This window comes from Petromyzon marinus, unplaced genomic scaffold (genome assembly GCF_048934315.1).
Source record: "Petromyzon marinus isolate PM22_M1 ecotype Great Lakes invasive population unplaced genomic scaffold, UKy_Petmar_22M1.pri1.0 PM_G_Scaffold_190, whole genome shotgun sequence".
NCBI lineage: Eukaryota > Metazoa > Chordata > Hyperoartia > Petromyzontiformes > Petromyzontidae > Petromyzon > Petromyzon marinus.
Window position 1 is genome coordinate 29485 of NW_027422751.1, and position 24769 is coordinate 54253.

The following is a 24769-nucleotide window of genomic DNA, read 5'->3' on the forward strand; positions in this document are numbered from 1 at the left end:
GAAGGGTTGCTGTTGATGCTGCTGCACATGACGACGCTGTGTCACGATGCGCTGTGCGATGAAACAGGCGACGCTTTGTGTGTGTGTGTGTGACGCCGACGATCCAGGAAGGGCTACGCACGTGCATTGGGCACATTCTCAGAGGTGACAGCTGGACGAAAGGAAGCTGTGTGCACGCTGAGCTTCTTTCGCACCGCAACACAAGCAATCATCATCAATCATCATCAATCATCATCATGCTTGTGTTGCAGTCGAAACGTCGTGATTTAATTGTATTGTTTTATATTTGTATTATTTTATTGTTTCCCTTCTACGTGGTGGTGACTTTACCGAAAGAACCAAGAATATGTATCCCTGCAGTCACGAAAGCTTTAAATCAAAATTTATTTCGCAACCGTTCGCAGCCAAACCACGCAAATCGTAAGTGCGGGGAAAGGACAAGCAAACTAAACACGACAAACAGTTCGAAATAAAATTTCAAAGTTTTTCAAAATTCTCGAAGGGTTTGGGGGATGCTGGGGAAAGAGGCACTGAGTGAAGTCTGCTGCATGAAGAATCGGAAGGCACCAGGCAGGGAGGAAGAAAGTTGATGGATCCGACAAGATGTAAGGCGGCCGTGATTTCCCACCGCTGGGCAGAGGACTCAAGAGAGGGTTTGAAGTGCGAGGAGCTGACGCGGCTCATCTCCGCGCATGGACAAACTTACACACACGCACACAAAGCCCCGAACTGCACACCACCACCGGTGTGATGTACCAGTAACGAATTGTAAATGTTGTAGTGGGTTTACTCTCCAACACACCACCATAGTGCAGTACTAGTAACGAATTGTAAATGTTGTAGTGGGTTTACTCTCCAACACACCACCGGAGTGCAGTACCAGTAACGAATTGTAAATGTTGTAGTGGGTTTACTCTCCAACACACCACCGGCGTGCAGTACCAGTAACGAATTGTAAATGTTGTAGTGGGTTTACTCTCCAACACACCACCGAAGTGCAGTACCAGTAACTAATTGTAAATGTTGTAGTGGGTTTACTCTCCAACACACCACCCGTGGTGTGATGTACTAGTAACGAATTGTAAATGTTGTAGTGGGTTTACTCTCCAACACACCACCGGTGTGATGTACCAGTAACGAATTGTAAATGTTGTAGTGGGTTTACTCTCCAACACACCACCGGCGTGCAGTACCAGTAACTAATTGTAAATGTTGTAGTGGGTTTACTCTCCAACACACCACCGGTGTGCAGTACCAGTAACGAATTGTAAATGTTGTAGTGGGTTTACTCTCCAACACACCACCATAGTGCAGTACTAGTAACGAATTGTAAATGTTGTAGTGGGTTTACTCTCCAACACACCACCGGAGTGCAGTACCAGTAACGAATTGTAAATGTTGTAGTGGGTTTACTCTCCAACACACCACCGGCGTGCAGTACCAGTAACGAATTGTAAATGTTGTAGTGGGTTTACTCTCCAACACACCACCGAAGTGCAGTACCAGTAACTAATTGTAAATGTTGTAGTGGGTTTACTCTCCAACACACCACCCGTGGTGTGATGTACTAGTAACGAATTGTAAATGTTGTAGTGGGTTTACTCTCCAACACACCACCGGTGTGATGTACCAGTAACGAATTGTAAATGTTGTAGTGGGTTTACTCTCCAACACACCACCGGTGTGCAGTACCAATAACGAATTGTAAATGTTGTAGTGGGTTTACTCTCCAACACACCACCGGTGTGATGTACCAGTAACGAATTGTAAATGTTGTAGTGGGTTTACTCTCCAACACACCACCGGAGTGCAGTACCAGTAACGGATTGTAAATGTTGTAGTGGGTTTACTCTCCAACACACCACCGGCGTGCAGTACCAGTAACGAATTGGCACGCTTTGTTTACATGAATAACCCTACTAATTGGCTGTGTCGGGTGTGGCGGATTTAACGGCACATTTATATTGATGCGATTTAACCTTAAAATCATCATTACGGATAATAATGGTTGCGGACGCCTACTGACTACGTGTTGAACTGGTTTCAGAGTGATATGTAATCGTGTTTTTATTTCTCCTGTCAAGCCACGGACGTGACACGACCTCTCACATCCACGTTGCAAGTATAGCGAATTGACGATCTAAGCCAATGATGTATATAGAGGTCTATTTACACTCACCTAGAGACCTACAGACCTCTACATTCACACAGAGACCCACAGATCGTTGCTATCTACACAACTGCCACCGACCTCCCTGCCCGATAAATAACGTGAAAACGATCATGGCCTCACATCTTGGTCACAAGCAACTCCTCGGTTTGTCTCGGCCCCACCTCCACCACCACCACCACCACCGGCTCCACCACCACCGGCTCCACCACCACCACCACCACCGCCACTCATCCGGCAACGATCGGCCATCCACGAAGCCGCCGCCGCGGCCGCCGCGGCCGCCGCCGGGGGCGAAAACCTCGCCGCGGGAGCGATCGGCATCGTCGGCCGCTGGCCGATGCCGGCGGGCCGCCGCAGGCCGAGGGCCTCGTCCTCGCGGGCCAGCGCCGCGACGACAGCGCTCACCGTCGCCTCGTCCGCCTGCGACGGGGCGCGCGACGGCTCCCGCATGCGGCGCGCGAACAGCGCGCGCCACTTCTGCCGCAGCAGCAGCAGGTTCGCCGCCTGGCGGGGGGGGAGGGGAGCGGAGCGGAGGGCGTGAACGAGGATCGATCGCCCGGCGTTTTGGAGGCGGCGGCGGCGGCGGCGAGGGTTGTGGGCGGCGACTCCTCTACTTAGGGGACGAGTTATAGGTTCCGGGGGTCTGTTCGTAAGTCGATTTGTCCGTAAGTGCCAACTGTACCCCTGTCGATTCCTAACGGCGTTGTACGGCACTGTGCGCTGAGCACCGGGAATGGCTTTAAAAGTTGTGTAACCTCCCGTCAGATGTGGGTGCCACTGGGCTCTTCGCGTTCTACAGATGCAGAAGCCACCACCGCCGTCTATTGCACAGCAGTTGAGCTCGCGACTCTCGGTCCGAATAGGCAACTGGACATACGAACCGGGTTTGTTCGTAAGTCGAACATTCGTAAGCAGAGGAGTCCCCGTATGTGTGTATGTTGAACTTCTTTCGCACTGTACGTAGCCAACCTTGCTAATTGGAGGTGAAGGGTGAAGGAAAGGGAAAAAACTCAAAACAAAAAGCAGTTTTAAAGAAAGAAGTTGATTGCGGCGCCAATGTTCTAAAACTCCCTGGCCGCAAGAGTCGAGGGAAAGTGGACTGATCTCCATCTGTTTCCATCTGTGCGGGGATAAAGCGTTGCCCCCTCGCGCAAGGCGTGGGTTTTCTTCGGGTGCTCCCGTTTCCTCTCACACGTGAATAATAAACACGACTCATCACCGATTGGCAAAAAAAATATCTTAAAATAAAAACTCAATTACAGGACCCTCCCGAAAAAGAGTCCTACAGCTCCTGGATAAACAAGTAAATTACTATAAGTACATTTGTATTATATTCTTGGTTCTTTCGGTAAAGTCACATAGAAGGGAAACAATAAAATAATAAAAAAATGAAGCAATAAAATTCTCACGACGTTTCAACTGCAACAGAAGCAATCATCATCATGTGTGAAAACCACAGCAATAATTTTTTTGTATTTTCTTGCTGTGGTTTTCACACCTGATGATGATTGCTTGTGTTGCAGTCGAAACGTCGTGAGAATTTTGTTTTATATTTTTATTATTTTATTGGTTGCCTTCTACATGGTGACTTTACTGAAAGAACCAAGAATATGAATCCCTGCAGTGACGAAAGCTTTAAATAAAAATTTACATTTGTAGTGATACGTAGATCCTTGTTTCCCCAGGAAAGCCTCGTCCACTCTTCTGCAAACTAAAACTAAACTTTCTATTTCACCGGGTAAGGCCCACTGAGCTAGAGAGATATTTTTCAGAACCTGGCCACAAATAATATCTCAACAAAGCGGCTTATCACGTGGACACTAATAGCGGCCAAATACTCGGCATGCGTGCTCATTCTAAACGCGGAGGGAAAAACCGGAGATCCCAGGGAAAAATCCACACGACCAAGGGGGGAAACACGCAAACTGCAAACATAGAGCAGGCGTCAGGGTCGGGATTGAACCCACGCGCTCCCTTCATACCAGGCGACGTAGTTAACATCTCGTAACCGTTGGGCCCCACAGAGACACACGCACCTTCACACGGAGACCCACAGACTAGCAACAGAGGTCGGTTGTAATTAAGCCGGGATGAAATTACATACAAACAAAACGCGCACCAGGGTAAATGTGATGGGGTGTGTTTGTACGGCCATCGGTAGCCGGGGCCGAAACCATCAAGTCGCCACAGCTGTGCGCACCGCGGTGTAATCGCAGGCGGTCAAAAAAATCGGGTCGTGAAACCCAGGATCTCAGCCATCTCGGCGAAGCGCTCCACGCAGTCGGCTCTTAAGAACAACGCGACAGCCTCATCCGACTGTTGGCTTCTTGTCGGGTATTTTGCGTGTTCACAGCCTCACTCGTGCTGGGAATTTGCACCGTGAGACAGAGCGACGCACACGTGCACGAGAAAACACGCACGGGCTAATGACATATTCTTAGCTCTTTCGGTAAAGTCACCACGTTGAAGGGAAACAATAAAATAATAAAATATATATAAGACAATAAAAATTCTCACTACGTTTCGACCATAACACAAACGGTCGTCATCAGGTGTGTCGGTTTGCATTAATTTATTTATTTTAACACGGTGTATTTATTTATAAAAACACGTCAGCGCCACGTGCGGCGATTTGGCAGTTTATTTAGAAGGACTAGTCCATCTATGTTCAGGGGGGGTACCTCAGTGTTTAGTCCTTGATGAACCAAGTCTTCAATGATTGCGATGGTGTCAGGTAATCGCAATCATTGAAGACTTGGTTCATCAAGGACTAAACACTGAGGTACCCCCCTTGAACATAGATGGACTAGTCCTTCTAAATAAACTGCCGAATCGCTGCGCGTGGGGCTGACGTGTTTTTATAAATAAATACACCGTTTCAAAACAAATAAATTAATGCAGACCAACACACCTGATGACGACCGTTTGTGTTATGGTCGAAACGTCGTGAGAATTTTTATTGTTTTATATATATTTGATTGTTTCCCTTCAACGTGACTTTACCGAAAGAGCTAAGAATATGAATTACTGCAGTCACGAAAGCTTTAAATCAAAAGGTTAATGACAGTTTCACACGCAGCAGCAGCAGTAGTAGTAATCGTGCTTTCGCGACCAATATTATAGATGAAAGGTTTTTTTATGGGTTAGATCGCGTAAATATAAATGTGTCGTTAACCCAGCACCACCCGACGAGGCCAATTAGGAAGATGTGTCACGTGTCACGTAAACGTGCCAATCAGTTACACCTTTGGGCCACTTTCTGGCAAAATGTCGTCACAGTAGTCAAATTGTGAATGTTGTGGATTCACTCTCCGACACACCGGTGGGATGAAGTCGTACCTAATTTGCACGTATTGTTCGACGTGACAAACCTCACTAAAATTGGCTGTCGGGTGGTGGTGGTGGGTTAACGGCGCATTGATATTGAACACAATCTTACCCCAAACAAAAACCATTATTGTGAGGTTCATGACATCATACTAAACTGTTCAGAAAGCAGAGGGAGGGCTTGGGGCAGGAGCGTTACCACGGTTAAGAAGCGAAGATGAACGGTCAGGAATGATAACGGAGCGGGAGCCAAGGGACGCGGACGTGTCCGAGAGCACGTCCACCGCGCAGACGGAGCGATGAGAGTTTGCGTCCAGCTGCGGAACGGGTTGTTGTTGTTCTTGTTGCACTGCACGATTGAGAGAGGTGGTGGTGGCGGCGGCGGTGGCGGCATGGGGAGGCTTTCATCCAGCAGTGACAAAAGCCAACTCTACACATTCACCATCCAGCAGTGGATACGACCATGGCTGATGACGACGACGACGACAATGGTGGCAGGTGGCGGCGTCACTCACCTCGGGGTCCAACTTGAAGTTGATCCACTCGTCTAGATGCAGAACGGCCGTGTTCACCTCCTCCTCCTCCTCCCCCTCCTCCTCAATCTCGTTGTCGCCGCTATCGGGGGGAATCCCCTCCACTGCACACGCACACGCACAAGTTCACGCAAGACGCGGTCACCGTAGCAGCCGTGACCACTGGCCCGTGACCACTGAGCCGTGACCACCGGCCCGAGACCACCGGCTCATAAACACCGAGCCGTGACCTGCACACGAGCCAAATTCATCGGCATCATCGATGTAAACACTATAAATTTAAAACTCATTTCTTTCGAACTGCTTTTTGTGTTTTAGTTTATTGTCGTTCCTCCGCACCTCCGATTAAGCACGGTTGGCTACGCTAGGTACAGTGCGAAATAAGTTCAACATACCTATACACTACTTTTATTTTAGCCGGTATTAAGGTCCCACTGAGCTGTGTAGCTCTTTTTCAGATGCAACCTGGCCACAAATGATAGCTCAACAGTGGCTTGACATGTGGACATTTACAGCAGCCAAATAAATTTTGATTTAAAGCTTTCGTGACTGCAGGGATTCATATTCTTGGTTCTTTCGGTAAAGTCACGAGGGGGTTCTTTCTGGCTGGTAACATTTCAAAACAACTTGACCCTCGTCTGTAGCAACATCAAACAGGTTAGCCCTGTCACAAAGATTTGTGTCGAGCATTTGGCTGCTAAACATCGGTGATGAATATTCTGAACCAATCCCCCGGACTCCCGTTGGGTCGACTCAGCCTGAAATGAGCGCCTTGTCCCGCGTGCAAACATCCTTGGGGTGCGGTGGTGGCCCACACCTCCCCTATCTTGAGCCACGTCAACCACAATCGACGATCGCTGAGAGCACTCTCCACAACAGTTTCTCTTAGAATTTTTGACTTGAAACTTTCGTGACTCGCAGAGATTCATATTCTTGGTTCTTTCGGTAAAGTAACGTAAAAAAAAAATGTTGATTAAAAAGTTTCTACATCACTATACCTCCTTTGCCAGTACCAAAATGTAATAATAGGGTTTTTCCCCTTTTTTCTGGCAAAAAAGGTTTCAGTTTTGCTGCCAGAAAACAGGGTAAAAACCCTATTATAATATTTTGGTACTGACAAAGGAGGTCTAATGATGTAGATGCTCACCCCGAGCCCTCATTAATTTGATAGTGCATTGTCTTTGAGCTGAACGCCTTGTGGCGTCATCTGGTCGAGCACCAATTGGGTCGAGGCTCAAAAGAAAGCCGTCCCTTGGTGTGGACCAATCAGTTTCAAGGACAATGCATCATATTATCATAGTAGTTTTTTTGTTTGCATTTCGACTGCAGGTATTGCGGTTAATGCAGTAACATGCATCCTTGTAAAAAGGTTTCAGTTTTTTTGCCAGAAAAAAAGGGGAAAAACCCTACTATTAAAAAGTTTCTGTAGAACACAGGAGATGTTTGTCTTAGGTGGTATTAGCGAGGAGCGGCAGTGTAGCGGTCAGCAGGCTGCACTGCAAAACCCGGCGACCCGAGTTCGATTCTGGCTCACGGCCACCGGTGACGATTATCTGAACCGCTCCTGGGCCTCCCCTATGTCGACCCTAGGTCGACTCAGCCTCAAAGGAGCACCAGGCGCAGTGTGCAAACATCACCACTGGGGACAGAAAGGTGGCCTCACGTGGCGCTGGCCACCCACCCTGGCGGCCTTCATCGCCACTTGCTAACAACACTTGCCCCAAAGGTATCTTGAGGCTATACGGGGTATATCTGCCTTAGTCTGGCGGTGCAAAGTGTTTACGGTGAAGGTGGAGCGGCGGTGGCTGTTGTTGGCAGTGGCGATCGGTGGCGGTGTCTATCGATGGTGGTGGCATTTGGCGGCCGGCATCGTTGGTAGCGGCGGCGGCGGCGGCCGCAGAAGCGCCGGCCGCGTCGTCGGCGTCGTCGCCGTCGCCGTCGCCGGCGGCACCGGCCGCGGCGTTCGCGCCGTGCGTCGGTGACGGTCCCCGGAGGGCGGAGGCGGCGAGGCGAGGGGGGGCCCCGGCGAACAGAGCCACCGCCACGGGGCTCACGGCCGTGACGCAGCGAGCGATTGGCAGGCGGTGCACTCGCGTCATCTCGCCGAACACGAGCCAGTCGGTGGGAAGCGCCGCCACCCCCTGTGGAACGCCCTCCTGCTGCGAGGGGGGGAGGACCGCGCACGATAAGGGAGACACGGGGAGGTGAGAGCGGGCATGGGGGGTGGGAAAGCAGAGACGGCCGATGTTCAAGACGTCGTGTGTTCGCGAACGGCGACGTCTCATCGGTTACTCCAATACCGTCTCATCCGCCTGTTGACCTTTGTGAAGCAGCATCCCTTGCAACAACTTCAAACGATGCTTCCAATTGGCTCTCGTCAACTTTGCGTGCCATTTGACTGAATGATGATACCCCCGCTTACGGCGACTGTTTCAGTTTCATTTTGATTTAAAGCTTTCGCGACTGCGGCGATTCATATTCTTGGTTCTTTTGGTAAAATCACCACCGCGTAGAAGGGAAACGATAAAATAATAAAAATGTAAAACAATAAAATTCTCACGACGTTTCGACTGCAACACAAGCAATCATCACAGACACACGCACGCACGCACACGCACACACACGCGCACATACGGACACGTGCACGCACGGTGGTACCTTATTGAAGACGCACTGGTCGAGCACGCAGGAGGAAGGGTGGAGGTGCACCTTACGCTCCAGCCTCGTGGTGAGCGTTTGAGTGGTGCGATCCACGTGGATCACGTTGGGGTAGAGCCCCGCCACCAGCGCCGCCTTCACCGCCGGCCACTTCTCCGAGTTCGTGTTGAGGTCGCGGATGTCGCCCACGCCTCTCGGCCGCACGAAACCTGGCGCGCGATTATTATTATTGTTGTTGTTGTTAGTGGTGTGACTGTCAGTGACGCTGGTTTACACAGGAAAGATAACCGTGTTTTAAAACGTAACTGTAAAATAATTTACATTTTACCAGTTGAGGCCCCACTGAACCACGTAGCTATTTTTCAGAGGCAACCTGGACACAAATGATAGCGCAACAGTGGCTTATCATCACGCGGAGATTTAAAGCAGTAGCAAAAATACTCTAAACGTGTGCCATTTCATGGGACATCGTTTGGCAGTACCAAAATATGAGAAGAGGTTTTTTTTAATCATGTCACTGCATTAACCACAATGCTTGTGGTCAGAATGCAAACATTGGTGTGGACCAATCGGTTTCTAGGACAATGCATATATTCTTCGACCACATCAATTCCATACACCCAGCCATCAGATTTACCATGGAGGTCGAAAAAGATGGCAAGCGACCTTTTTTGGATGTCTTAATTAAAAGGAGACATGATGGTTCAATGAGCCACTCTGTCTACAGGAAAGCTACCCATACAGATGCTTACTAGAAACCGGATTCCCACCACCATCCACACAGAAGAATTCTCTCATCAAGACTCTGTACCATAGAGCCCAATGCATATCCGACCAGGAACACATTACCAGTGAACTCAAGCACGTACACCAGGCTCTCAGGGCTAATGGTTACTCCGACTACACAATCCGCAAAGCCATTACTCCAGTCATGAAGAAGGATCCTCTTGTGGAGCCACTCAAAACCATCACCTAACCCTACATTGCAGGGGTCACTAAAAAGATCTCCAAAATCCTGAATAAACACAAGATCCAGGTCCGATTCAACACAGTACATAAAATCCGTGATTTAGTTCCATCTGTAAAAGATGCTGTTCCAGACATACAGTACCCGGGCGTTTACAAACTAAAGTGCCTCTGTGGTAGTAGCTACATTGGAGAAACCAAACGACATATCTCGGACCGCATCCGCGAACATAAAGCAGACTTGAAACACGGTAGGACGAACTCCTCTGCCGTGGCAGATCACTGTTATAATTCAGTGGGCTCACATGACATTGACTTCTCCAAGACGGAGGTTCTTTGCAAACCAACCGGCTACCATGAGAGATTCGTTCATGAGGCCATTCACATATACAAGCACAGAGACAATTTCAACCGAGAAGATGGATTCTGGCTTAGTAACCATTGGAAAGATGTTTTAAATCATTTCTGTTCTTAATTAATTGTATTTTACGATGACCTTCAGACCGCAGCTCTTTCGCCAGCATTGACTCTTAATACCTCTCACACCACGGTTAATGGTATGGTTTACAACATGGAGTATAATAGCGCCTCGCAGCTGTCTCTCTCCCCCTCCTCTGTTCCGACCATGGATGAACTCGTCCGTCTGAACGGGGCCGGTAGCTATCCGTGTTGCTAAAGTTGAGGGTAGGAATCCACCCATTTTTTCGCCATATAGCATTGTGATATATAACGACTTATTGTTGGTAGCTTAGCTGATTGGAGAATATAGAGTTTATTGATAACATTAAGGTAATTTATATTTTAGTTTTTTATTGGTTCACTATATAGTACTGTGAATAGCTCAGATGTGTCTCTCTCCCCCTCCTCTGTTCCGACCATGGATGAACTCGTCCGTCTGAACGGGGCCGGTAGCTATCCGTGTTGCTAAAGTTGAGGGTAAGAATCCACCCATTTTTTCGCCATATGGCATTGTGATATATAACGACTTATTGTTGGTAGCTTAGCTGATTGGAGAATATAGAGTTTATTGATAACATTAAGGTAATTTATATTTTAGTTTTTTATTGGTTCACTATATAGTACTGTGAATAGCTCAGATGTGTAGGCCTTGACTTCAACATAGTCATTTCTGTGACCAGTCACTAGCTAATCACTCAGTTATTTCAATGCTAAATTCGCCTAGTTATTTAAATGCTAAATTCTCCTGTTTGATTTGTACTAAGTGCCTCGGTGAATGTGTATGCTCTGACTTTAACGTAGCTATTTCTGTGACCAGTTACAAGCTAATCACTCAGCTATTTCAATGCTAAATTCTATGCTAATTCCTTTGTCAAGGGGTGCCTCTGCGGATGTGTATGCTTTAACTTAGCTATTTCAATGCTAAATTCTATGCTAATTCCTTTGTCAAGGGGTGCCTCTGCGGATGTGTATGATTTAACTTTTAACATAGCTATTTCTGTGACCAGTCACAAGCTAATCACTCAGCCTTTTCAATGCTAAATTATATGCTAATTCCTTTGTCAAGACGCTTTGTTTCCTCTCACACAGCTTAAAGGTCGTGATCTGAACGTGGCTCTTTCACTCCAGCGCTGTCCTACCAGACAGTCTCGTCCGTTCACCTGATGAAGGCCGCTTGTGTTGTGGCCGAAACGTCGTGAGAATATTATTGTGTTATTTTATTTTATCAATTTATTATTTTATTCTCATTCTACGTGACTTTACCGAAAGAACCAAAGAAGATGAATCATTGCAGTCACGAAAGCTTTAAATCGAAATTTAATGCATATATTATCAGAGTGTGTTTTTTGTTTGCATTTTGACTGCAGGTATTGTGGTCAACGCAAACATGACTCCTTGTCATAAAAAGGTGTCAGTTTTGTTGCCAGATAAAAGGGTAAAAAAACAATGATCAACCATAAGACAATTTAGATTAAAGTTATCAGGCCAACTCCGCACTTTCGCGAGAAACATGGCTTCACCAATGATCTTAACACCTGTTGTTGTTGCCAGAAAAAATGGGAAAACAAATTCTGACACGTGTGACATTGATTCTCAAGGTGGAGGGAGGACCCGGAGAAAAATCCACGTGACCACGGAGAGAGAGACACGCAAACTCCAAATATACAGCAGCAGGCGTCAGGGTCGGGATCGAACCCACGACCTCCTGTGTACCAAGCGAGGTCGTTAACATTTTCCCACCATGGCACAGAAGGGTCCTGCATAGTTTTTGTGGTAGAGGTGCGATGATGTTGCCGCTCCGTGTGTGTGATCCCAATTGAGTAATTTATAGATAATTGTTTTACAGCATTGGGATGTTTGACCAATACCAGTTACATTTTATGCTAATATTTATTTACATACTATCAATGGCAGAGCCAGGCTCTTCAGGAAGGTGGGGGCAACCCCTCCAGCAATTAAAAATTGTCCCTTGCTCTTTATTCGACGCGTGTGCGGTGATCGAGGGGTGAATTTGAACCCCGTTTTGTGATCAGCATCGCGCTCGCTGAAGGTGTTGATGCCTTCAGCGAAGTCGTGTCCTGCATATACGCAACCGCGCACAATTCTGTGAGTCGCTTATAACCGCTTTGCCGTTACTTATTGCCAATTGTGGACTCAGACTATTGTCCTATCATCTCATAGAGTCCCTGGCACGTAGTAATAATATGGGTGTTGCAAAATGCCGATTTATTACCAATAAACCCCAATGATCCGATCGAAATTAAGGGATTTCGATCGGATCATTGGCTGGGCACGTGCCACCCCCCCCCCCCCCCCCCCCCCCCCCCCCACTGGCTCCGCCAGTGCTTACTATGGGATGAAATCAGAGAAACCAGAGGAAACTGTACAAACATATAAACTGCACACAGAAAGTCGCCAAAATCAGAAATCGAACCCAGACCCTGTTTGCTGTGATGCACAAGTGTTGACACTGTAGTGTGTGGCTGCCAACCTGCCGGGAGAGTTAGTGCAGAATTCTCAACAATAAGAAGAGACGGACCACAAATATATTCCGAGGTTTTTTTCCCCTTAAATCAATCCTCAATATCATTCCCATCGTGCCAAAAGCATCGTGACGTGAGATGCGTCATCCTTTCAGAGGTCTCTCAACCATCCGTGATGGAGAGCGACCAACGGAGGCGGATATCGTAGAGCTACTACAGAGCTCCCGTTCAAGTGACCTCCAGTTGACACGTCGCTCTGTTGTATGAGACTAATATTAGTTGCATGACGGTCAAACTGAAAAATGTTAAATTATCAGAGCTGGAATCTTAGCAAAATTATGTGCAGAAGCAAATTTAATAGGATTTCTTTTGTGTGCGGTCATTTGGTGACCTGGCCGAGACCGTAAACTTGCTACACTTAAGAAGCCGGTTTAATCATAACTCAGTGTCTGTGAGGCTAGGGATCTCTTTGTAATGTCTATGGGTCTCTGTAAATCTATGGGTCTCGATGCGAGTCATGAGTAGCTGGGATGAGACCTTCAGCTACCTTACACTTGAGCACCCGGCATTGTTACAACTCAGTCCCTGTGACACTATGGATCTCAATATAATGTCTGCAGAGTCTCCGTACATTTATGGGTCTCTATGTGAGTCTATTGGTCTCTGTGTGAGTCTGTGGGTCTCTGTGTGAGTCTATGGGTCACTATGTGAGTCTATGTGTCTCTATGTGAGTCTATGGGTCTCTATGTGAGTCTATGGGTCTCTATCTGAGTCTATGGGTCTCTATGTGAGTCTATGGGTCTCTATGTGAGTCTATGGGTCTCTATGTGAGTATTTGAGTCTCTATGTGAGTCTATGGGTCTTTATGTGAGTCTATGGGTCTCTATGTGAGTCTATGGGTCTCTATCTGAGTCTATGGGTCTCTATGTGAGTCTATGTGTCTCTATGTGAGTCTATGGGTCTCTATGTGAGTAAATGGGTCTCTATCTGAGTCTATGGGTCTCTATGTGAGTCTATGGGTCTCTATGTGAGTCTATGGGTCTCTATGTGAGTATTTGAGTCTCTATGTGAGTCTATGGGTCTTTATGTGAGTCTATGGGTCTCTATGTGAGTCTATGGGTCTCTATCTGAGTCTATGGGTCTCTATGTGAATCTATGGGTCCCTATGTGAGTCTATGGGTCCCCATGTGAGTCTATGGGTCTCTATGTGAGCATTTGAGTCTCTATGTGAGTCTATGGGTCTTTATGTGAGTCTATGGGTCCCTATGTGAGTCTATGGTTCTCTATGTGAGTCTATGGGTCTCTATGTGAGTATTTGAGTCTCTATGTGAGTCTATGGGTCACTATGTGAGTCTATGTGTCTCTATGTGAGTCTATGGGTCTCTATGTGAGTCTATGGGTCTCTATGTGAGTCTATGGGTCTCTATGTGAGTCTATGGGTCCCTATGTCAGTCTATGGGTCTCTATGTGAGTCTATGGGTCCCTGTGTGAGTCTATGGGTCTCTATGTGAGTCTATGGGTCCCTGTGTGAGTTTATGGGTCTCTATGTGAGTCTATGGGTCCCTGTGTGAGTTTATGGGTACCTATGTGAGTCTATGTGAGTCTATGGGTCTCTATGTGAGTCTATGGGTCTCTATGTGAGTCTATGGGTCTCTTTGTGAGTCTATGGGTCTCTATGTGAGACTATGGGTCTCTATGTGAGTCTATGTGTCTCCATGTGAGTCTATGGGTCTCTATGTGAGTCTATGGGTCTCTATGCGAGTATTTGAGTCTCTATGTGAGTCTATGGATCTCTATGTGAGACTATGGGTCTCTATGTGAGTCTATGTGTCTCCATGTGAGTCTATGGGTCTCTATGTGAGTCTATGGGTCTCTATGTGAGTCTATGGGTCTCTATGTGAGTCTATGGGTCTCTATGTGAGTCTATGGGTCTCTATGTGAGTCTATGGGTCTCTATGTGAGTCTATCGGTCTCTATGTGAGTCTATGGGTCTCTATGTGAGTATTTGAGTCTCTATGTGAGTCTATGGGTCTTTATGTGAGTCTATGTGTCTCTGTGTGAGTCTATGGGTCCCTATGTGAGACTATGGGTCTCTATGTGAGTCTATGGGTCTCTATGTGAGTATTTGAGTCTCTATGTGAGTCTATGGGTCACTGTGAGTCTATGTGTCTCTATGTGAGTCTATGGGTCTCTATGTGAGTCTATGGGTCTCAATGTGAGTCTATGGGTCTCTATGTGAGTCTATGGGTCTCTACGCTAGTCATTAGTAGCCCAGTTTCATCGCAGACGGGAAGCCGAAACCTGGTACCCCAGGATTACAGCGGCCGCCGGCTGGGCGCCCGCTGAAACTTTCCCGGCCGACCCGGCCGCTCGCCCTACCGGACGCGCGCAGATGACCCAACAGCCGCGTCCTCATGCCGACGATCATCTCCATGGTGCTCCGGCTCAGGAAGCTTCGCTCGCAGAAGGAGCGCTCCGAGCCTCCGGCGCACGCCTTCTGCCACGCCTGGCAGGACGGAGACGCAGACAGCGCAATGGAAATAAACTTTTCAAAGAGGCGGCGGTGACGTGGCCCGGCAGGAGATGCAGCAGAGGTTCACGGTTCGAATCTGGCGGGCCGGCCCTGGTTTTTTTGGTTGCGGGATGTTAACTACCTCGCCTGGTATACGGGATGTCGTGAGTTTTATCCTGACCCCCGACGCCCGCTGCACACGTGGAGTTTGCATATTCTCCCCGTGGTCACGTGGATGTTTCTCCGTTTTTTTTCCCTCTCCGCATTCAGAAACGTGCGTTTCAGAAGTATTTGGCTGCGTTAAATTTCCACGCGATAAGCCACTTCATTGGGCTATCGTCTGTCGGCCAGGTCGCTTCTGAAAAAGAGCCACGTAGCTCGGTGGCCCTCGCTTGATAAAATAATAAAAAAAATTGACTGCCTTAGAGTGTTCTTCTTTGGTTCTTTCGGTAAAGTCACGTAGAATGAGAATAAAACAATACATTGATAAAAAAATAACAGGTCCCTGCAGGGTGGGCTGGTAGGACAAGTCTCTGCGCTGTCTATTGCTGATTTTACACCCAACAGCACGAGATTTCACTTCGTTAAAGTATTGAAAGGGGAGGGACGAACGGACGGACGGACGGACACATTAATCTATTGCAGGCTGGTACACTCAGTTTACAACTTCGTTCTTACCAGTATAACACAATAATATTCTCACGACGTTTCGGCCATAACACAAGTGGCCGAAACGTCGTGATAATTTTATTGTTATTTTATTTTATCAATTTATTATTTTATTCTCATTCTACGTGGTGACTTTACCGAAATAACCAAAGAAGATGAATCCTTGCAGTCACGAAAGCTTTAAATAGAAATGCCTTAGAGTGGACGTTACAGATCCTTAAATGCGTCACGCTCCAAAATGTGCCATTTTCAAAATATTACACCGCCACTTGGATCGCACTTTCAGGAGCAAAAAAATCGATGCCCGCTGTAGACGGACGAATGCCCGCGTGCAGGCCCAGGTGCTAAGCCACCTCGTGGTGCCACACAGGGGGTGCCCCTTCGTAGCGCGTCCAGGGTGAGGTGTGATGATGCGTGTCGCCTATCGGTTTCAGTTTCATTTATTTGGTGCAGGCAGGGGAGCCCTGTGAGCCATTCGGCTCTTGAATCGTGGTGCAACGGCAACAAAGCAAAAAAAACGCGAACAAGAAAACATCTTAAAGTGACTACGTGACTCTGTGTGACTTTGTGCAAAACAGAAAATCCAGGAAAAAAACAGCAAAATATTCCAGAAAAAGCACTGTAAACCACCAACGCTGTGTGCAAAAATCCCAGTGGGATGCAAGTCAAACAACAACAACAACAACCACAAGACAACTTAGATTAAGGCCATCAGTCGAACTCCGTACTACAACAAACAAACATGGCCCAAACCAAAAAACGCAGTGGGCTTCGACGACAAATTATATCCAGAAAAATGTATATTTTTTTTGGGTTAGATCACGCAAATATAAATGTGTCGTTAAACCCGCCACCGCCCGACACGGCCAATAAGTAAGGTTTGTTTGTGCTTGAATTTTAAATGTGGTGGGTTTACTCTCCCAACACACCGGTGTGCTGAAGACGAAACTCATTCTGTTGATGTGACAAACCTCACTAATTGGCTGCGTCGGGTGGTGGCGATTTAACGACACAACATTTATATTTACTGCGATATAACCGACAACAAAAAACCTTTATTATGGATGTCGCTTATCACGTGGAAAGTGCTCTCCGAAATGCCACAGTGTGACGGAGTGGCGCTCGATGAAATGCAAATCACTATTATTGTTGTTACTACCAGTCTCACAGACCGACCGACCTGCCAAACATACCCCTCCCTCCCTCCCTCCCGCCCACGCGACAACTGCAACCTGCGTCAGTCACCCCACCTGGAATGCCCGGAGCAGGGCCATGTGATCGCTGAACGTGAAGGCGGCGAGATTCTTGCGCGAGAAGGCGGCGGCGCGTCTGTGCGCCGGCTGGCCGGGCGGCGCGAAGGGGTCGCGGCAGGCGAGCGAGCAGGCGATGGTGAGCACCGGGTCGAGGCACTTGAGCACGACGCCGTGCAGCACCATCTTGCTCAGGTGAGGCTCCGCGGGCAGGTCCAGCAGGCGATGACCCAGCTCCGTCAGGTCCTCCCGGTCGTCCATCGCGTCGATCGCCTGCGAGCACGAACACGCTCGCGCGTTCCTGGGTTGATGCCTTCGCGTCGTCGTCAGCCACGGCGCTTTGGGGGTCTGGCCCCCGTGACGCTTCACGCGGCCTTAGAGAGCACGCGGGCCCGGCGCGAGCGCCGCGGTGATGTCGCCGCCGCTCGGCGGCGAACGGCGGTCATCGTCGAGTTTTGATTCCCGCTCGAGGCCAACGCCGCCGACGATTATCTGAACCGATCCTAAAATGGCCTGCCTTTAATGAGTACCACCAGGTGCGGTGTGTGTAAACATTACCACTCGGGGAGACAGAGATGATGGCCGGCTGCGGTGCTGGCAACCCACCCACCCCCGGTGCGTGCGGCGCCGGCCTTCGTGCACGCTCGCTACCGGCACCTTGCCCCCGAAACGTCTGACAAGGCTACGTGGGGGATATTTGTCTCTGTGCCGTGAGCTCGCTTTGCGTTACGAACCCAGCGACCCGGGGTTTTTGTTTTTCTCCGTCGTACGTATATTGTTGCGACTCAATTGGTTTTTGGGTCAGGCCGCGTGAATTTCCACGCACACACACACACACACGCACGCACACACACGCACGCACACACGCACACACACAGACACACAGACACACACACACAGACACAAACACACACACACACACAAACACACACGCACACACACACACACACGCACACACACGCACACGCACACACACGCACGCACACACGCACACACACAGACACACAGACACACACACACAGACACAAACACACACGCACACACACACACACATACACACACACACACGCGCACACACGCGCACGCACACGCACGCACACCACCGCACCGCACCTTGAGGATCTGCAGGGCGTTGCGGACGATGAGATTGGGCGGGGGATCCGGAGCCTTGGCCAGGAACTCGGCGACCGGCATGCAGGCCGGCGCCAGCAACCTGGTGTGCAGGCACAGCTCCTGCAGCAGCAGTGGCAGCGGCAGAGGTGGTGCAGGTGATCCCCCCCCCACAAAATAAATATCACCGTGATGGCACCCCCCCTCCCGTTGATCCTCTTTTTCTATTCTTTAAAAGCGTTGTAATAATAATAACAACAACAACAGTATCCTATGACGCTACACATTAGTTATTTATGAGGACCGAATCGCTTATTACAGCCACTACCAAGAAAATGAAAACCCGATTACCAAGAAAAAAAATCTCAAATGAATAAACGAATTAATGATTCTCGATTTGAGGCTTTCGTGACTGCAGGAATCCACAGTGTTTGGTTCTTTTGGTAAAACATCACGATGTTTCGATCGCAACACAGCAAGCGAAAAAAAACAATCCAGCAGTGGAACAGCTGAACCAGCGAGAGAGCTGTCACAGCAACAAGAGGCCAGGACCCTGGACCAGCCTTCCAGCCCTTTTGAGGGCTAAGGCTCGCCATACCCGGCGGTCAGGACCCACCGGGGCCAGCGGTGGGTCAGATAGCCTCCCCTAGGTCCAAGCCGGAGGACTCTAGGCTAGGATAGCGGTAGACGTGTGAGTCCCGCCAAGTCCGGAGGCTGTACCTCCTTAGGTATCAAGGAGGTTAGCGGTAGACGTGCAAGTCCCGCCAAGCTAGGAGGTTAGCGGTAGACGTGCGAGTCCCGCCAAGCTAGGAGGCTGTACCTCCCTAGGGTATCGGGTGAGGGGACAGAATATCCCTCTGTGTGTGTTAAGGATTGTGTAAGGAACAGTTACAATAAACAGAGTGTGCCTCCTGAGAAGTTTACTCGTCTTTACAACACTACATATTTGCGGTCTACACTACGGAGCCGCCGTTGACCCTGGCTATTGACCGAGCAACGCAACAGGTTCCTACCAGCTCCCTCCGCAGGAGAATGTTTTATATTCTGGAAAAATCTATTCCGGCAAAATTGCCCGATGATGCGGGGACGTAATTGCCGGCAAAACGTTGTACTGCTGAAATCGTAATTGTTGCGGATTCACTCTCCAACACTGCCGGTGGTGCCGAAGTAGTAAACTGATTGGCGCGTTTTGTTGACGTGACAAAACCTTGCTGGCTGGAGGGGTTGTACGACAACGCGTCGCTGTTGTGCTCACGTGTCGACCTGAACCATTCATGATGGATCATCACCCACCGTACACAACGCAAGCCGTTTCCTACACTCACGTCACACGCGTCACAAGACGTGGCGCATTCCGGGGCACTCTTGGTCAGGGGCTATGATGCTGCTGATGACGATGATGAAGTTGGCGACGATGAAGTTGGCGATGATGATAAATTTTGGCGATGATGAAGATGGCGATGATTATAAATATTGGCGATGATGAAGATGGCGATGATGATAAATATTGGCGATTATGAAGATGGTGATGATGATAAATATTGGCGATGATGAAGATGGCGATGATGATAATAAATATTGGCGATGATGAAGATGGCGATGATGATAAATATTGGCGATGATGATAAATTTTGGCGATGATGATAAATATTGGCGATGATGAAGATGGCGATGATAAATATTGGCGATGATGAAGATGGCGATGATAAATATTGGCGATGATGAAGATGGCGATGATGATAAATATTGGCGATGATGAAGATGGCGATGATGATAATAAATATTGACGATGATGAATATTGACGATGATGAACGTCTATCCCTGGGATACTGAAGAGAGGCACAGTGAGCCAGAGCGTCACACCGCTGACGGTGTCCACCGGCCGTGGCTTCGTGAGGATCGTCGAAAAATCTCTTCAGAACGGGGGCCAACGTCAGCCTGAAGGCCCTCGACGGCACGCGACGGCGCCCCCCTCACCCCCCCTCCCCGGGGGTGTTCGCTGTGAGCGCTGCGAGCGCTTCGTATTCATCAGTTGCGCCGGGCGAGTATTTGTTGGTGGTCTGCGACTCGCCGCGCCGTCTGGAACGCGCTCTTACCCTCGCGCGCCTTCTGGCTGCCCGTTGGCCCGCGTCGTCCGTACCTGCAGCGGCTCTCGAAGCAGCTCGGGGGCCTGGAACTCCGGCATGTTCCGGAAGCGCACCTTGCTGAACAGGTGGAAGCAGATGCCGGGGCGACACCTCCCAGCCCTGCCCCGACACAAAAAACGCAAAGAAGACGAGAGAGAGAGAGAGAATTCCCCCCACGTGTGTGTTTATATCCCAGGCACTCGTTGTCGTTTCTTCCACAAATCGCGCCGTGGACGCGTCCCACGGGACCGGTGCCTCCGTCTCTGTCGACGCCGCCGTGTCCCACCGCTCGCGAGCGCAGCAGGTCACGCCAACACGAAGATTCCCCAACTGAGTCGCAAAGCACGGCGACGAAAAACCCCAGGTCGCTCGGTTCGTGGCGTGTCGTGTCCTCGTGACAGAAATGTAAACATCCTGCCCCCCCCCCCCCGTACGGCCTTTAACAGACCGCGGGAACAAGCGCCGCTAGCGGGGCACCTACGAAGGGCCCGGCATTGCGGCTCAGGGGGAGGCGGGTGGCCGACGCCACGCCCGGCGCAGGAACGGTTTAGATGACCGTCGCCGCGGTTGACCGCGAGCGGGAATCGAACCAGGGTGGCCGGGTTCGTAGCGCAGCGTAGTGCTAAACCCCGACACTACGACGCATTCACTCACTCACTCACCCACTCACCTCACTAACAACGCTCACCCACTTTGCTTCTCCCCTTGCACTTTTTCGCTACAGAATTCACACTCCCATCATCTCTTTTGCCCCGACGCGCTTACAGCCGGGGAACTATGCAAACGGTCGTGTTGGGAGCTACCGACAGCCCACTCGGTGACGAGTCACCTTGTACCAGATGAGATGACGTCGAGAGACGATGCATTTATGTACGTGTGTATAGTTGACATTCTCTCGCTAATCGGAGGTGCCAACAGTGTTGATGCACGCCCGTGAAAACCCATACCTGCCGCTCCTCTGGAGGCTGCTGGCCTGGGAAATCCAGACCGTCTTGAGCATGGTGGCCGAGGCGAGCGCGTCGTACGATTTCTGCAGGGCAGGACGGACGCACGGTCACCCAACCAGCGGCCAAACATTACCACCCCCGCTTATCTCTCCGAAAATTATAGCCATCATTTATTATTTTGCTTGTTCACCCGGGGGGGAATCGCCACCCAGTCTCATAAAACTCTTTGTCTCAGGAGGGTCCTGCTAAGTATTCGCAATAGGGGGGGGGGTGGGGGGGGTGGGACGATATTGCTACCCCAATTTGAGTAGTTTAACACGTGGGCTTTCGCGACCAATATTATTTCCTTGTTATATCGGAAAAAATCAGACTTCCTACCAGACAGTCTCGTCCCCTTCACCTGATGAAGGCCGCTTGTGTTGTGGCCGAAACGTCGTGTTAGAATATTATTATTGTGTTATTTTATTTTATCAATTTATTATTTTATTCTCATTCTACGTGGTGGTGACTTTACCGAAAGAACCAAAGAAGATGAATCATTGCAGTCACGAAAGCTTTAAATCGAAATTTAAATCCAAAAAACCTTATTATGAACCCAATTGAGTAATAATCTGCACTGGCTGGGGGGAGGAGGAGGGGGGGGGGTGATATTAAAAAAATGGCCGGTGAAGCCGGTACACAATGGCCTACTCATCTCGAATGACGTCACGGGGTCTTTAACATTCCACCGAAGCAGACGCACGCGCAGTGGAAACGTATCGGATCGTTAAAACATTCGCGGCGATAGCCAGGGTGGCGCCTGCCGGATTCGAACCGTGAACCTCTTGCTGCTAGCGGCGAATGGGCTAGCCGGCGCACGGCAGCGTGACCGCCCCCCAAGTGAAAAAAAATTGTCTTCCACGAAACCGGTCCCTGGTGCCAAAAATGTTGAGGCTGCTGCTGTACAAGATGCAGCAGCAGCAGACACTCAGCATGAACAGAATATTATAAATACATTTTTTAAAATAATTAGCTAAATGAACAAAAAATGTAATAAGCGGAAGCGTATAAATAGGTCTTGAGGGGCATCTAAAAAAATGTACACAGATTCAGGGATCCCTGATATCTCGTGGAAGAGCGTTCCGTCGCTGATGCGCGCGTGTGTGCGCGTGTGTGTGCGTGCACGCGCTCTCTGCACGCGTGTGTCAGCACCTCCTTCACTTTCCCCGAGTCGATCACGAACACCACGTCGTTCAACGCGATGCCGCCCTCCGCTATATTCGTCGACAGGATCTTGCGACGGGGTTTGGGGGTTAAAACAGAAAATGAAAAGGGACAGAGCGAGCTGTGACCGCCTCCAGCCCGCACGCACACACACATACACACACACACACATACACACACATACACACACATACACACACACATACACATACACACATACACATACACACACATACACACACATACACACACACATACACACACACACACGCACATACACACATACACACACATACACACATACACACACACACGCACACACACACACATACATACACACACATACACACACACACACATACACACACACATACACACGCACACGCACAAACACACACACACACACGCACACACACACACACGCACACACACGCACACGTTCATCACCGTGAAAACAATCTTCTAAATCTAGACAGGATCGCCGCACCGCCGAACAAAATGGTCCCGTGGTTCAGTTTGCAAGCACGAGTTCACGTTTCGAAGTCGATGTTAGAAACATTTATGTTTCACGGAATGCGGTTCGTAAGTGCGGGTGTTCGTAAGTGCGGATATTCGTCAATGTGGGGTGTTCCTAAGTGCGGATGTTTGTAGGTCGAGGACCGCCCGTAATGAAAAACTATCATTTTAACCAAACTGTTGTTATACACAGTATCTGTTGTTTTAAATCTAAATTTAATTCTCGTTTTTTTTTTTACAAACGCATGTTGTCCAATTAGTGCGGTTGGCTACGTATGGCGCGAAAGAAGTTCAACATCTATGACACCTACATTTTGATTTAAAGCTTCCGTGACTGCAGGGATTCATATTCTTGGTTCTTTCGGTAAAGTAATGTAGAAGGGAAACAATTGAATAATAAAAATATAAAACGATAAAATTCTCACGACGTTTCGACTGCAACACAAGCAATCATCATCAGGTGTGAAAACCACAACAAGAAAATTTGAAAAAAGTGGCGTATTTTTTAACGTTAGCACCACGGAGAGCGATTTGACAAGTTTCTTCAGATGGACGAGTCCATCTATGTTCGGAAAAGAGGAGGGGAGACGAAAAATAATGGATGCGGTCTAACACCTGCTTAAGAAGTCAGGAGTCAGGTGACTCGGTTATTCTGACGAAGACTTCATGGATTTGCACGTACAGGGCATTGCTTAGAAGCCTCAGCAACTCACAGCGGCCGACATCGCATTTCATCTCAATCGTTCCAAAGTCCTGCTGAGATGTAGCCAAGGGACCCCCCCCCCGGTGGCAGCTGTCCACTTGTGGCTCAAGGTGTACGCTGGGGCGTACCGAAAAACGGAAATTTGTATATACAAGTTAAGCGGCGATGTTGCTTCGCGTTCTTCATTCCAAAATTAAGCAGTCTGTGAGTTAATGAATCTACCCCAACTGCACGCACGCAAATAAAACAAATCAGTTCAACAAACTTTGAACAGACTTTGAACATTCGAGCTCAATGTGTTATTATTATTATTTACGCTGCTTTACCCTGGAAAGGCCTCGCTGGCTTTCTCCACTGTCGTTCGTGAGCGTTTCTGCAGTAGGGGCGCGATGTCGCCGCCGCCGCTGTGCGCAATTCCAATTGAATCGTTCGCAAGGTTAATTTTTGTTGCAAGCGTTTGGATGTTTGCCCAATACCGGTAACACAGTGTGCAGGTTATCGATTCTAGATTCGAAGCTTTCGTGGACTGCAAGGATCCACACTCTTTGGTTCTATTCGGTAAAAGTCACGTTAAAAAAAACAACAAAAAATTAAAAGAAAATTTCACGACGTTTCGGGCCACAACACAAGTGGCCCTCATCAGGTGAAGGGAGCAGACTGTCTAGAGGACACCGCTGACAACACAAGTGGCCCTCATCAGGTGAAGGGAGCAGACTGTCTAGAGGACACCGCTGACAACACAAGTGGCCCTCATCAGGTGAAGGGAGCAGACTCTCTAGAGGTCACCGCTGACAACACAAGTGGCCCTCATCAGGTGAAGGGAGCAGACTGTCTAGAGGACACCGCTGACAACACAAGTGGCCCTCATCAGGTGAAGGGAGCAGACTGTCTAGAGGACACCGCTGACAACACAAGTGGCCCTCATCAGGTGAAGGGAGCAGACTCTCTAGAGGTCACCGCTGACAACACAAGTGGCCCTCATCAGGTGAAGGGAGCAGACTGTCTAGAGGACACCGCTGACAACACAAGTGGCCCTCATCAGGTGAAGGGAGCAGACTGTCTAGAGGACACCGGTGTACAACACAAGTGGCCCTCATCAGGTGAAGGGAGCAGACTGTCTAGAGGACACCGCT

The 24769-nt window shown here is 49.0% G+C and overlaps 1 protein-coding gene across 1 annotated transcript in view; it reads right to left on the reverse strand.

Annotated features, from left to right (window-relative positions):
- Positions 1 to 365: 365 nt before the first annotated feature.
- LOC142912162 (3'-5' RNA helicase YTHDC2-like) overlaps positions 366 to 24769 on the reverse strand; it is a 161108-nt gene continuing 136704 nt past the window's right edge. The window contains exons 15-24 of the mRNA XM_076060465.1: positions 22406 to 22486; positions 21215 to 21297; positions 20282 to 20387; positions 18144 to 18263; positions 17031 to 17303; positions 14979 to 15105; positions 8692 to 8900; positions 7817 to 8192; positions 6016 to 6137; positions 366 to 2677 (exon numbers count right to left, since the gene is read on the reverse strand). Coding sequence (XP_075916580.1) covers positions 2282 to 2677; positions 6016 to 6137; positions 7817 to 8192; positions 8692 to 8900; positions 14979 to 15105; positions 17031 to 17303; positions 18144 to 18263; positions 20282 to 20387; positions 21215 to 21297; positions 22406 to 22486 — 1893 coding nt within the window. The 3' untranslated portion in view covers positions 366 to 2281. The remainder of the gene's footprint in view (positions 2678 to 6015; positions 6138 to 7816; positions 8193 to 8691; positions 8901 to 14978; positions 15106 to 17030; positions 17304 to 18143; positions 18264 to 20281; positions 20388 to 21214; positions 21298 to 22405; positions 22487 to 24769) is intronic.